Here is a 15,996-nt window from a genome sequence, read left to right as displayed (position 1 = left end):
CAGTCAAATGCTGTGTCTCCTCAACAGACACTGCTGTTGTCATCATCTATTAAGTGTTGTCTGAGACACACTAAATACAGAAGTCTGTAGTTTGTGTACTTCAGTAGGTAATGTTTCTGTTCTCACTGCAGTCAACTGGGTGTACGTGTGTTTGTTCTTTTGCTTGACATTACAGAGAGCCTTTTACACCAGCATGTGGAACACTGTTATTAACATATTCTCCTCAACAGACACTGTTGATGTAATTAGCTATATCTGATTTGTGGATATGCACTATTCCCATCAGGTCAGGATCAGAGACTGGCCTGGTGGCCAGGCAGAAGTCACCTCATCCTATACAATACAGATTACAGTGAGATGGCTTTCAGTCTATCCACATACATCATGGCATAGTTTGTAGGCCCTGTGTTTTCTTGGTGAGAAAGCCCTGTGGTCTTTCCATCTACTGCATGTGTCTGCGGAGGTACAAACAAAAGAGAGCATTATACTCTTATTAGTATTCTGATGAGGTTCAAGAACAGTGCTGTCATGCAATACTAAGATCTTAATATGATGGCATGATTTATGATGTGTACAACATAGGCTTGTGCACATCATGGACACTTGGTGGTTGAAGTTCAGATTGCTATCTACATGTGTTCCCAGTGGTTGCATCACTGGGTTTCAACATAGCAGGACTGTTATCAATGCTGTAATTAGCATGGAATTCCACTTTCAGAAGGACAAAAATAAAGATACATTTCTGTATTTATCTGTAGATCACGTGGCTTTGTCACCAATCATTTGTCTGTGTTAACATCTCCTGTAGTATGTTATCATCATTGGTGGACTCAATGATTACACCCAATATGCAAGAATCAGCAAACTCAGTAAGTGAAAGACCATATACTTTAGCCTGAACTGTCAATAAATAGATTACAAACAGTAAAGGGCCAAGCACAGATCCCTGGAGTATGCCAATGGTAACTTCTCTACTGGTACAAGTGGATTCACCAACTTTCATAGTATGTGTTCTGTCGGTGAGCCAATTGGTACCCATCTAGTGAAGTAAGGGTTAATCTCTGGCTGGGAGAGTTTCTCAATGATACCTGTGTGGGGGATTGTGTCAAGACCTTACCTTTGTCCAGGCTTATCACACAGAATCAATGGGCTGTGACAACATCACAGATTTCCTATGACATTACTCAGCACATACACCTTCCTGATACAATTGAATACACACTTCAACACACCCTCCACATGGGCTATGTTAATGTAGAAGGGTGCACATCAACATGCATCCATCTGAGTTGGGGTGGGCCGCAGCACCCAATACATTCATGCATAGACACATCCTGACTCTCCTCAACTGTGAGATAGACCAACATGTCATCATGGACCTTTTCTAAAGGGACACTAGTAATATCCCTGCTGTGTGCAACAGTCCTGTGTGAGTTGTTAATGCTATATCATGTCTGTTACATCTGACAGATTTCCTCAAAGAGGTCATAGAGGGCATGCTTGATGACAACACTATCATCTTGTGGAATTTGATCAGGCCAAGGCATTTGACACAGATCCACACCGAGGTATTCAATCAACACTGTCAGATGTGTCCATAAACAGCTATATCACCAAGTGGGTAGACCAATGTATCACATACGTGGCATCTCACTATGCTGAAATGTGTGAAGTGACCTCTATCTCGGGTCCATTGATCAGGTCCATATATCAGGGATGTCTGCTAGACCCTTTTCTGTCCATTATTTAAGTAATGGACATCACAGATGACATACGCATCCTGTGTCCAAACAGCTGCCTGAAGGGCTACAGATTGTGGACAGTCATTGACTCCAGCTGTGATATTAGTATAATACAGACAAGTATCAACACATACCAGAGTTTGCTGCCACAGCCATGACAGCACCTGCAATGACAAGAAAACATGGGGCGATTTGTTATGTCAGGAAAACAAACACAGAACCTAAGAATAATGTAGACTTCACACCATATAGTTAGACCAATAGGTATGTGATCTGTGTCCTGGGGTAGATGGTAAGTGGAATGTCCACCAGCACCTGGTGACAGTGCTGACTACTCCCTTATATGTAACACAAGTACTGAGTATGTGAAGGACATCCACATCAGAGGCCATAATACCTCCATAGATCCCAGCTTTTGTCACACCAATAACTGAGTACAATGCACCCTTCTCCATGTACCTCCCTACTCATCTTCCACTGATGTATAGCTGAAGTGTACCACCTTTGTCGTAGTGAGCTGTCACACATCTTAATGGCCATACCTAGGTATTATTTTTGTGGCATAAACATGACTTTCTGATGGTGCATAACAGCCATCAAGTTGTTACACCACATGTATGTGTGCTACCTGTTCTCGTGATGCACACACTACATACAAGGGTGTTTGACAATATTAATGGCATTGATATTTTTTGTGACAGTGTGGATTGTGCTATATATATATATATATATATATATATATATATATATATATATATATATATATCATGCACACCTGTCAACTAGCCTGTATTGCTCATATTGTTGCATACAGGTATAGCAGTGTCTCTCCTATTACTTCCAGAAGATGTTACAGTGCCAGAACAGTGGGTGTGATTACCCTTGTAGAGTGTCTACATATCATAACAGTTGTACAAGTGTGTTTGTGCAGAATCATCTCTTATCACTCTAACTCACATATGTTATGTCAGAGGCATGGGATTACTGGTGGTGTTATTCTGATATTATCCATGATTATGGTTGGTTCTTTTAATGTTGTCGAAGAACCTTTACCTGTGTCACACTTGATGCAGACCTCTGATGACATTGCACTCATATTCAGGAAAATCAGTTCGCACAACTTCACAATATGCACCCTTCCCCAGTTGTATGTCAGATCTCTGATAGATGTTATGACGTGGTCCCTACTCTGGGCCAACAATCAAGGGGCCTCGACCCTCACCACTGACTCCAATGAGGGAAAGTCACTAAGAGTGGAGATGGATTCAGACAGTATTTTCAGATGCAGCTCCCTGCAATAAGCACAAGTTCCCTTAAGATCAGACAGGGAGCACTCTCCAGATTTGGGGCTGGGCTCTCATACTCTGTCCAGGCCCACCCAAAACTCCACACTGACCACCTTGGAGCTTTGTGTCCCTGTTCCCAGTAGCTGACACACACGCTTGAATATTTGATTTTCACACATACACCTACACACCTGGGAAAAGCTGGCAACAATTTAAAAGCTGTGCCCCTTTCTGCCCAGACTCTGAGGTAATTAAGCTGCCACCAGTCAGCTACTCTAAGGCTCTTACAAAGAGTGCCCAATTATACTGTGTAAAATTAATATTAATACTAATAGAGGAGTGCGGCCAAAGTAGCAAGGCTTTCATGAGCGGCCAAAATGTCACCAAAATAATCATGAGTACTCTCAAGATGTTAAAAGCACTCCCTAAAGGACCAGCCCCAATAAAAGTATTAAAATATTTAATAATAAATAATAAAACAAAAAACAAGAGAATGCTGAATAAAATAAACAACAGAGTTTCAACCACCGAGATTTCAAAAAGACAAATATTTCCAAAATAATACAGCTGGATAGTTCCACACAGTTGCAGAAAACAATACTAAACTGTTCTCACTAGATGCCCCTGTCTAACTAAATAATTACTGTTCCCTGACTACTTACTAAAGCAAGGCAAGATGATGTGTGCTGAGTGTGTTACCACAGCAAAAGCCAAATGATGACTGTCTCACTATCTCTACTGAATGACTGAATCTCACTCACATTGGCACAGATGGCACTACCTCATAACATCAAAGATGTCCTCTACATTATTCATGTAAGGATGCTTATCTGACACAGACATCCTCCCTATTATGTCACGTTGTGTAACAGTCACATAATACACATGTTCACTATGCAGTTTGTACTATACCATATAAATATGTGATTGGTGTTGCTGCTACAACCATCTTCCATTGACATGCCCTCATCTGATGTACATTAGGTTGTTTCACCTGTCCTCTTTTCTTGTGTTCAATCCTACAATACATTCATATAATTCATATGTGTGTCCCTAAGCAATGCGCACACTTTCCCTGAGTGTTTATTTTACATGGCAGTCCATGTACCATTAGAGATCGTTTACACAGGTTCAATACAGAATATCAGGAATGGTATTCACAATACTGTGCACTGTAGATACACTGCTCTGTACTGTGTTTGGACCATATACTTAGCCTTCATACCTCTCAGTTGTACAGATTTTTACAGAATGTCAAGCTGTGTTCCTTACCAAATTTGTGGCTTCCAGTTTGGAAGATCTCAGGACTGATGTGACTCAATATTACATACATTTGAGCTTCATACTTCAAATCTTTCAGAATGTGTATCTTAACACAAACCATACTGGTTATTCTAGCACATTTCTATAGGGCGAATATGTCAAATATGTCCCTTTTTTTGGGTCATTGTCCCAGCATTATGTTGGACTTTGTCCAGATGTCTTGCACTAAGAGATTGAGAACTATCTGTGAAGCCCAGTGATCATTGTGGCACTTCGCCCAAAATTGCGGACCATCAATGCTCTGATTTCAATAAGAGTACTATCTGTGTTTGCTTATATGGTTTCTTGGCTGGCAACATTATTGCTAGCCCAGAAACCTTGCTTAAACATGGTGTGTGGCATGAATATGCATTGCACACTGCTGCTCAACTCGCACCAGCATGCACACATGTAAATTCCTTGTAGGCTTTGAGCAAAGCCTACACAAAGTTTATTGAATCCCGGGGCACATCTAAACTGGTGAGAACCTATGTGTTATTATGCTTGTTTTCATGGTCTGGTACTAGAAAAATTTTCAATAGATTATCAAATGTAGTACATCTTTTAATAAAACTTATTTAATCTAAGCGTACATTACTAGGAAATATCAGATACACTTGCTGCCATTAAGGATGTAAAAGGCCTATAGTTATGATTTAAAATTGGGTGATAAGGTCATTTAAAAGGGGGTCATCACCCATTTTATATGTAATATAACAACCATTACCAGTTTCCATGAATCTGGCATTTGCTTCAAGTCTGAAATTTGGTTAGCCAAAGCTGTGAAGAGCTTCACAAAAACTATCCCCTCCCAACCGTTATAGAGTCATTGGTATACCATCAATGTTAGGGATTTTCCCCTTTAGGTCTTCTTCTTCTTCTTCTTTTGGCTGCTCTTGTTTGGGGTCATCACAGTGGATCATCGGTCTGCAGAACAAGTGGTAGTAGAGTTTTAGAGTGTCAAGTTGTCAGCCCAGAGCCCAACCTTCCTTAGAAGGCACAAACATGCATACATTCACACCTAGGGCCAATTTAGAATGTACAATCCACCTGCAACATGACTTGGGAATGTGAGATGAAGCAAGAGCACCCAGAGGCAGACCACACAAACACAGGGAGGACATGTAGACTCCACACAGAAGGCACCCCAGTTGTGAATCAAACTGGAGAACCTCTTGCTGTGAGGCAACAATGCTAACTACTGCACCGCTGTGCCACCCAGGAGCTTTCCCTTTAGGTAATTTTACTAAAAGACACAGTACTTGTATTTAGCCCCAGGGTGAGACTAAAATATGTCCATTGGGATCATTGCCTTATCTCAGTTAACTAACTGAAAATAAAATAAATAAACTTCCTCTTCCAAAATGACACAATAATCTGATATGCTTGTCCTTAGGTCAGCAGATGGAGATGCAGTTTGCTCAAATATCTTAAAGTTAAGTCTTCATGATTTGTTATTGAGGGTACCTCAGGAATGACCTTTTATGATGAAGATATTCATATATTCATATAATTTGTAAGGGAGAAATTTCAAGAGAGACTTAGGATCCAAAAGTTTAGTATTAGACTGCTCTAATTGCTATTGTCTTAATTTCACAGCTAAAAATCTCTGATTACCTTGTGTGAACTACAATGATTTAACTTTTAACTTATTCCAGGAAAATTCTGTTTTCTATGATAAGTACTTATCTATTGCTTTTCTGCAGACTCGAAGCTCTTCCCCTGCACTCAGGGCATTGCTCAAAAGTTGTATTAGTGTTTTTAACAGATCTGAGTGTAAGTCCCTGAAGTTCTTTAGCAGCTTTTCTCTTTGTTCCAAATTCCTTGATTTTTATAATCTTTACAAGTCTATTTTATATCTTTCCATCCATCTAGAATCTAAAGGTGGGGAGTGCCCATCAAGAGTTGTTGGATTTGATAAAATTCGAAAAGGAAGCCTAGTAATCCATGTCTCTGCATAAATATATTTGCGTACCACAATGGTCTAGATAGGTGTTGGGTAATAGCAAATGGAATTGAAATAAGGCATGATCTGAAATTGATAGAGGGTCTTAAATACTTGTACAGGATGAGCATGTTCCTCAGTGATGAATACATTATCATTTCTGTAAAGGGATTTAAAATTTGCAGGGATGTCTCATGGTGTAAAGAATGGATATCTACCATCCCTACCATTTTATGGAAATGTTTTAAATATAAGCCACAGGTGAGATATAGCTACCCCTAGGTCTGGAACTTTATTCTTATGCAGGGTTAGATCCCAATCTCTTCCCCTGCCGCCCAAACCACCATACTTTGTTGGAACACTATCCATTTTTTTAAGTCTTCTATTAAGCCTTTCTGCAAAGTGCCTGGAGGGATGTATGAAGCTGTCATTGTCAATTGAATACTAAAAATCCAACCACTTGCCGTAACAAATCTTCACAAATTATCCAGTCTCATATCATGCACAAGAAGTGGAAAGTACTTCTCTGCTTGAGTAACTACTCATCTATGTCGGACCACCTGCTGGCAACAATGAGCACAGAAATTATGTGCAAATGTAGAATTCCTAGGAGGAGGCAGACTGTCTTTCTTAAGATAAAGAAAAGAATGCAAAATCGCAACCATTCCAAAAGTGAGGGCAGAATTTCTCAGATACGTCTGTGTACATTTTCCCCAATTCTCTGTAGGAAAATTAATGCAAACTATCAACTGTGGCCCTCTGACACTTATTACCAAGAGTGATAAATAATGCATCTTGTGTAGAACTTATCAAAAAGTATAATAAATCTCAAAATGACAGCTTTAAAATTGAATTTAGAGAAAAAAAATGACTTAGCTCATGGACTGATGCATGCTGTTATATAACTATAGGATAGCACAAACACATGAGGTTTAATAATGAGATTGAGTAATTGACTGTTCACTTGTCCAGGCTAAGCTAATGTTAATTCAAGTCTAATGGACAGCTATACCGTGGCTTTAGTTGCCTCTGCCACAAGATTCACCATTTATTTTTTGAGCCTAAGAAAATGTTCCTTGCTGACTCCTTCAGAATGCCTTCTTCATACACATAAATTCATGCCAGATGAGGACATCTGATGGAGTATCTCCAGACTTTTGGGAAACTTCATATTTGCTTCTGGTAGTGAATTTAAGCTAATGGGGCAACACTGAGTTTAATCAGATACATGAATCTACATTTCCATCTTTTCGCTGACAGTGTCTAATTACTAATCTAAAGGCTGAGCAGAATTTTCTTGTTTTGTCAGAATAATCATAGACACAGAAAGCTTATTGTTTTTTATACAGTTTTCCCCCAATGGCTATCTGCTAAAATACACCAAGATAGGTCTCGGCATATGGGATCTTAACATTTGGGCAGGAGCACTCTTTGCATTTCTTCCAGACTATTTCCTTCTGTAAACTAGTACATTCCAGCATTTTATCCACCATAAAAGTTAAGCAGGAAAATTCCACTCCTTCAGGAATGACCATGATATGTGTATTTTTATTGTCTCCATGATCTTCTTTCTAAATTAGCCTACATCCAACTTTTGATTCAGGCAGCCTCTGCAAGGTTGCCAACAGGGACATATCTATCTCAGCTGCCTGATCCAAATGAGCCGAGGGTACATCCTTGACCTCATCTAAGTGTATTTTGGTCTTTTCCACATAAGTAGCCAAGGTCAAGTTTATCCTCTGCAATTTAGACAAGATTAGTTCCAGTTTAGTGTCAGTTGCAGAATGTGCCATAGTTTGTAGTGAGCAATCCTTTTTGTAGCCATATTTCAATCTGTACATACACAACATTCCTTATTTTGCTGCCTACATGCACTGGATGTGATTGTCCTGACAACCTTATTTATACCCTTCTTTTAAGGAGGCATGTATTTTTTTTACCCCAGGAGGATGAAGTAATTCAGATCCATTTATCAAGATATGGTAAACTGGATAAGAGGAAGGCAATCCTTTTTTAGAATAGGATAGGATAATCCAGGACACACTAGGAAGCTGTCACCATGTCTCTGTCTTTAATTGGAAGTCCCTGATTCACTAACGTTTTGACAGATTTTTTTTTTTTCATTTTTTCGTACAAGCCTGTGACTTCAGAAAGCAGATTCCCTACAAATATAAACATACTAAGTGCATATTCTTCTTGGTTCTGATCATAACTTTAGTGACAGCCTCATTTTAAGTGTTTTGCTCCATGCAACAGTTAGACGTGGCTTAGCATCTTAGAAGATTTATTTAGATAACCGAAGACTTAATGAGCTTGGATGAGGTAGAAAGGCGTCTGAGTCATCTCTTTTAGCAGCCATGACAGAAAGCTGAGAAAACTGACCGTTTGGAGGCTTCTGTTACCTGAAAGGAGCCATAGGTTTCTGTCAAGGTACATGATGAGCTTGCAGACTTTTCAGCTGCTCTCTTTCAGCTGTTGGGATCTCTCCAGAGATTGAAGTGCAACTTGCAGGTAAATTCACATCCAACTGATTAGATGGCTGGCAAGCCCAAGAAGAGGAACCATGGCTTGTGATTTCACAGGATCCAGATGACATACAGTAGATCATTTTTGAGAGGACATCTCAAGTGCCCTTACTGAGGTATGTGAGGAGTCTGCCCGCCTCATATTATATATGCTAACATTCCTAAAAAGAGGAAGCATAAAACAAAGCACATGTCCCCTCTTGTTACCCCTTTGCCATCTGATCCACAACAGAAGTGGTATATGTTTTCTCAAGGGCTTTTCAAAGCAGTTATGTCACTGACCCCACCCCAGTTTCTTTCCGCTTTTTCCTCTACTCCTCAGAAAATGAAGGAGGATACTTCAGACAAAGAAGATTCTTCATACTCAGACATGGAATGTTTGGTGCATTCATCACAAATCCATTCTTCTACAGGATACCTGTTGGGATGAAGACACACTCTCTTCTGACTCTCCTTTGGAGAAAATCTCTTTTGGTAGTACTGTTTTAAAAGTGTTGTAGCACTTCCAGTAGATATTATGACTTATTAAATGTACATTAAGCCTTCAACCATCACTTCATTGTTGGATGCTTTACAAGATACCTTCTTGTCTACTACCATGACACCGGAGTCATGGCCTTCTGCTCCTAAAAATCCAGATAGGTTTTATAAATTACCAGATTCTCATAAATGTTTGTACAAAAGCCCTTCCTCAGACCCTGCTCTGATTTCAGCTGCATCTATCAAAGGATCTAAACTCCTGTCTTCTACTGATGCATTACCCAATGACAGGGGCAGCAGGGCTATGGATAGGCATGGCAAGAAAGTGTACACTTTTGCTACTGTTTCATTCTATGCTATAAACTAACAAACCCACAGGTACAGGTATTCACTGTCTGTTTTTGACAACATAAACAAACTATTTTCAGACATTCCTGACTCATCCAGGGCAGCAGTACGTTGATATGTTTTAACATGGTAGTCATGGCTACGCTTACAGTTCTTGAGTGATGGTGTCAAAGCTAAGTTACTGGATGCTATTTTGGATAAGGGCAATCTTTGTAACCTAGCATCTACTGAAATTTTCAAAAAATTACAAGTGAGGGGCAAACCATGTAAGATTTTAAACCACTTTTTCTCTCCACTGTGACAAAATTTCAGTGGAATAACCCTTTGAAAGGTGGCCCATTATTTCACAAAGTTCAAAGGTCACACCAAAACTTAGAAATTACCTCTAAACAGAAGTGGCAGAAAAAAACCTAAATCAGATTTCAAATGATCTAACAGATCCTTAGCTGATAAGTCTCCAAACGTATCATTACTAACTTTTCTGCTTCTCCCACCCTTCTCAGCCACCCCCTTTCCTTTCTGTCATGGAAACTCCCTCAGTCCCTCACCATTTATTGACTGATAACATCAGACAGATGGGTGCTCCCAATGTTTTTTTTTTTAATTTGTCCCACACCATTGAAAAGAACAAGGCTCTTATCCAAGGTTATTCCTTGTCTCAAGAAAACAAGGCACATGGAAACCCATTTTGGACTTATCAATCCTGAGTAGTTTCCTAAAAATTCCAAAATTTAGGATATTAGCCCTCCAAAGCCTTTTCCCAACGATGCTCACACAAGGTTTTCTGGTTACCTTGGACCTAAAGGACACCAATCTTCACATTCGAATTTATCCAGATCATCGAACATTCTTAAGATTTAGGGATTTGGGATTTCATTTTCAGTTTTCTGCCTTGCCCTTTGATGTTTCTACAACTCCATGGGTGTTCACAAAATGTTTAGCCCTATAATAGTATTTGCAGACTCTAAAGTTGTCCATATTTACCCTTATTTAGACTAATCTAAGTAACATAAGAAAACAAACAAACAAAAAAAAAAGCCTGCAGGATCTACAGTTCATTATGGATCTATTTTTTCACAAGTGACACTCCTGAAATCAAATAGCTGTGGGAGGTATTACCTGTACTGGTACATCTTTGAGGCTGAAGTCAGCTGTTAGTAACGGCAACCCCCTGCTACCCCCTGCCCCATGTTGCATTCGAGTTTGCATTCAGATTTAGATTTTTTTCCTTCAGTGACTTCATTGAAGAAAGTGGTTTTGTTTATATAAAGAATGACTGTCTCTTGTGTCTCAGGGAATGTTTTGTATACAATTTTGCAATAGTCAAAGTCCTACAGTTCTTTGGTTCATTACATGATGAAGTGTTACTGGATCATGGTTGTACCTCTGAGATATGGACAATTCACAGAGACTGGCTGCTCAATGAAATATTTTCTGTTTGGACAAAACGGCCATTTGTATCATACTAAAGAATAACTGAAAATAAGTTACTGCCTTCTAATCATACTAATGGTGGCATTTTGTTATAGTTACAATTAAAGAGATACAAAGTACTTTTTGAGCATTTAGATACTCATCCCATGAAATGCTGCTCTGATTGTCACACTTTTCTAAACTACCATTTATTAATTCATCACTTGTAGTGCCTTTTTATTGTCATGATATATAAACTTTCACATGTGGCTTCCCAAGTGTTTTGTTTGCTTTGTGTAACAAATTTCTCTTCTAGTGTTTCACATAGCTAGCAAAGTTGCATTTCATTTAATTTTGTGTCATTTCATTGACAGTTTACATGCTAGAACTAATTTCTGTAACAAAGAAAGCTCCGGATATTTTGTGTGTGCGTTGCATTTCTATAACACAGAAAGCCCCAGAAGTTTTGTGTGTGCATTGCATTTCTGTAACAGAGAAAGCCCCAGATGTTTTGTGTATGTATGTTGCATTTCTGTAACAGAGAAAGCCTGAGATGTTTTGTGTGTGCATTGCATTTCTTTAACAGAGAAAGCACCAAATGTTTTGTGTGTAAATTGTATTTCTGTAACAGAGAAAGCTCTAGATGTTTTGTGCGTATATTGCTGGACCCCTCCTTTACAAAGAAGGAACTGCACTACCCCCTCATACCTTGCAGTTTCATAATTTCCACCTAGTGAAGTGCCACCTAGCAAGAGAATTTGAGAGGATGACTGACAGAATCTTACCTGTGCATTCCCTGCCCCAGCTTTAGGAACTCCCACAAGAAGTAATCTTTCTTCACCCTGCATCAATTAGCAGTGCCTTCTAGCCAACCGATGGCTAAAGATTTTTGAGTTAGCACATGCAGTTAGAAGGCACATGCAGTTAGAAGGTGGGAGGGTTGGCATAATAGTTAAGGTGTTTAATTCATAGACACAAGGTACAGAGTTTGATTCTTATCTGTAGTTACTGGCTAGATATGCAATGGTTTGCAGACTGATTACCTCGTATTTACCTATGAATCCTAAATGTCAACCCTCAATCACACTGTCTCAGCCAATAGCAGAACAGAGAGGAAATATTGCTGTTCTGTCTGCTGCAAACTGCATTCCTTGACAGTGCTTCCCTGTGTTAATGAGTATAAATCAGTCTGCAGTAAGGATAAGTGAGAAATCAGCCATCAAGAACATTTCAGAAACAAGTTAGAGACCTCTCTGTGTGAAGTTTTACCTCTGTTGTTACTTTTTTGTGACCTATCATTTTCTTTTTTGAATGGATACCAGGTCTCATCTCCTAAATATTAACCCAGGCTTATGACTCACCTGACTGTCTTTAACTGAAGAAAATCCCACAGTAGGTGATATAGCCTTCAGTTATCACAATGTCTGTCCTAGATAACTGTCTTGTTTCCTAAGATGGAAAGTGACACTTTCAAAATCCACAAATTTCTTGTTTGGATTCATATATCAGTGATTATTCAGCAGTTAACTCATTTACATGTAATGTGCTTTTGTTATATATGGAATAATTTACCTTGCCTCTAGGTACTAGGTGATCATTTTTACTTGTGTGTTCTTTAATTATTTATTGCAGTCATTTATTATATACATTAATCATGGGTTGTTCCTAAAAAGGGTCTAAGACTCTTCTTGTTTACTTTGTAACCAATGTGAATAAATTATATTCCTGAACTACATTTTAGACTTGTAACGAAACTGAGTGATATCATTAAGATAAAAACAGAGAAAAAAGAAAACGAGAAAGAAGACTTGGGGAGAATTTTTCCTCCTTTTGTGTGGACCATTAGAGATTTCAGCTTGGTCCTGAAAATGGATGGCCAAGCAATTACGGCTGATAAGTATTTGGAAAACTGTCTGAAAGAGAAGAAAGGTAACAGATTTTGTATCCAATTACATTACAATATTCTTCACATAAATATCTGCTTGTTGAATATCTTTTCATTTATGTTTACACAGAATCTGTTTTATAACTATTCAGGAATTACATTTAGTTGCTACCAGAAAAAGAGAAAGTATCTTGTGAAGAGAATTTTAAGCATGCTCAACAGTTCAGACAAGTCTTTTTGTCTATAAATTTGGCATTGTTGTTATTCAGTTATTATAATACACTCAAGACAATTAAGAGTGAGATATTTTTTCTTACTAACAATTTGCAACGGTGCAGACACCTTAGGTAAAAGGTATGCCTTTATGCATATGAGTGTCTTTCTGTATGTGTATATATTACCATCGTCATCATCAACCCCCTTTTTCCCATTTTTTTACATGGGGTTGAGGTGTTGTGTCAACTGTCACCATCTCTCTCAATTCAGTGCTACTCTCCTACCATCTTCGACACTCACGCTTGACTGTTGCAGGTCTTGTCTCACATAATCTAGCCATCTGTTTCCTGGATGCCCTTCTTTCTTCTTGCCTTCTTCCTGGCTGTCCCAAATTTTCTTCACAAACTTGTCTCCTGCCTTTTCTGCACATTTGACTAAACCATTGTAATCTGTTTGACTTTCTCTGCAATTGGAGCTACTTTGGATTCTGCGGTTATGCCCTCATGTCTTCATCTGTCCCACAGTGTGCATCCTACCACCCATCTGAGGTACTTCATTTCCATCACCTCTAGCTTTTTCAACTGCTCTGCCATTACTGCCCAGGTTTCTGTACCATAGAGAAGTACTAGTCACATCACAGTTTTGTACACTTTTCAGCTTCTTTGGCATTCTTCTGTCATACCCTATACCTGACACTTTTGGCTGCAGCCCCTCTAATTCTAGCTTTGACCTCTTCATTCAGACTGTCCTTCTCCTCAAACAACCCTCCTAGATACTTGAAGCTGCTAACCTGTTCCACTATTCCCCTTATACCTTAATTCTCACCTACTTTTTATTCCCCCCAGTTGCTGCACTACAGCTGTTTAATCTGTACTCAGTTTCATCTCATGTGCCTTCAGTTTTACATTCCATTCCCCTATCCTTTGCTGAAGTTCTTGCTCAGAGTCTCCCTGTAATACTATATCATCTGCATACAGTAATTTTCTTGATCTGCCCCTGACCTGTTTGCTGATGTCGACCACCACCATTATGAATAGTAGAGGGCTTAGAGGTGAACCATGATGCACACTCACTCCCAATGGGAGTCCCTCTGTGAGTCTGAACACTGTTGTATTTGAATTAGTGGGTCTTTGTACATAACCTGTACTAATTCTATCAATGTTTGTGGGACATAAAACCCCACAGGACTACCCAAATCAGCTTTCCTGGAACCCTGTCATGTGCATTATCCAAGTCTAGGAATGTCCAGCTGGACTCTTTCCTCATCTCTAGCTTTTTCTCAACTACCATTCTCACTGCAAACATTGGGTCAGTTCTGCTCTATTCTGACCTGAATCTGAAGTGCTCATGTCCCATCTTACTTTCTGTTACACTTTACTGTATTAAGCCAATGGTTACTTATTACGCTTGAAGAGGAAAAAAGGTGACTTTAAAGGACTTTACTGTAATAAACCATTTGTCCCCCCCATATTAAACATTGAAAAACTTTACTGTATGGATGGCTGATTGTGCCCCTCCAGCACTTTTCACCTGGGGCAATTTTCCCTCTCACCCTACCCTAGCTACACTTTTGATATTTATCTACAGCATGCCTCCTCATCCTCAACCCCAATAGATAGCTATGTTTTGTGTACCCTTCAGATGTCAGACTGGAACCTAATGTATTTGCTGTCAGATTATATAAACAGCATGCTTATTTACTGTTCCCTAAAAGATAGCCACTTGCATGTGCATCAGATGTCTGTGAGGAAAATTAAAAAAAATAATGATTACAATAATATTTCCAAATAGCTATTTCTAGACACAGTACAGTGCTCCTATACAACTATACCGACCATCCATCCACCCCTGTGAAGTTTTTGAGGAAAGAAAAAGAAATAATGACCACATTGACCACATTGTTCACAGCCCAGCACAAGATACAGTGACCTCTGAGGTTTGGGAGGAGGGTAGAAAATCAATAACATTATCCCCAGCCCTCTCCAGTACAGAAACCATCTGTACACACCCATGAGCAGGACTGGTTCTAGACTAGGTGAGGTTTATGGCAGAAGCAATTACTATGCCACATATTAAAGTATTGCACATTGCTTCACATAATCACATCAGTCTTGCAGAACCAAAAATAATAAGCAAACAACAGCAAGCAGCTAGCTATTTTCCTCCACAGAAGAAAGATGGAACAATTATACCCATTCTGTCAGTGCGTATCAGATGTCCAGTTAAGTAGTCCACCATGCTTCTCATAAATATGCAATAGTCCTGCTAAGCCAGATAGCAGATGTGTTTTAAACTTAGCAAATGAAGCCAGTAGTGAAAAATACTGGACCACAGTGTTTGCATACTGTTTATAATGTTAAAGCAGCAACGTAGTTTGACAGTAGTCCCCTGTTGCCATAATGTTGTTAAACTTATCATAGGTTCATAGGTACATAGTTAGGTACTAGGCTATCGGCCCAAGGGCCTAAGTAAGGTTAGCCAACAAGGCTGCCTGGCTTAAGCCACCCAAGAAAGATAATTTCCTGTGCCCCTGTTGGGCAGAGCCACAGAATTGATCCCCTGGGTGTATTTCCTATTTCCCATCCACTCATCAAGATTTTTCTTGAAGGGTGCTAATGAGGAACTTTGCTTGACATAGATGGGTAGCTTGTTCCAGAGTATAGGAAGTCTCTGGAACAGGAATTTATCCCTACAGCATGGCCTGCTTATTGTGGTGACAAGGTTTAGGTCCCTAGGGCATGTAGCTTGGAGGGGATTGGGATTTCTTTAGGTGTAGCATGTCCAAGAGCTCTGGGTTTAACATAGCTTTATATGGTAGGCAGAGATCTCCTCAGAGTAGGTGATATGCTACAGA

General features: G+C 39.3%; 1 protein-coding gene across 1 annotated transcript in view; it reads left to right on the top strand.

The window, feature by feature from the left end:
* Positions 1-15,996, top strand: part of LOC122799626 (guanylate-binding protein 1-like) — a 1,262,734-nt gene that overhangs the window by 157,600 nt on the left and 1,089,138 nt on the right. Inside the window, exon 5 of the mRNA XM_044068814.1 lies at positions 12,783-12,970. Within this exon, the coding sequence (XP_043924749.1) occupies positions 12,783-12,970 (188 nt within the window). The remainder of the gene's footprint in view (positions 1-12,782; positions 12,971-15,996) is intronic.

Source organism: Protopterus annectens, chromosome 4.part0 (genome assembly GCF_019279795.1).
Source record: "Protopterus annectens isolate FY-2018-M chromosome 4.part0, PAN1.0, whole genome shotgun sequence".
NCBI classification, from domain to species: domain Eukaryota; kingdom Metazoa; phylum Chordata; order Ceratodontiformes; family Protopteridae; genus Protopterus; species Protopterus annectens.
Note: the sequence above shows the minus strand (reverse complement) of the source record. Positions and strands in the feature narration are given on the sequence as shown.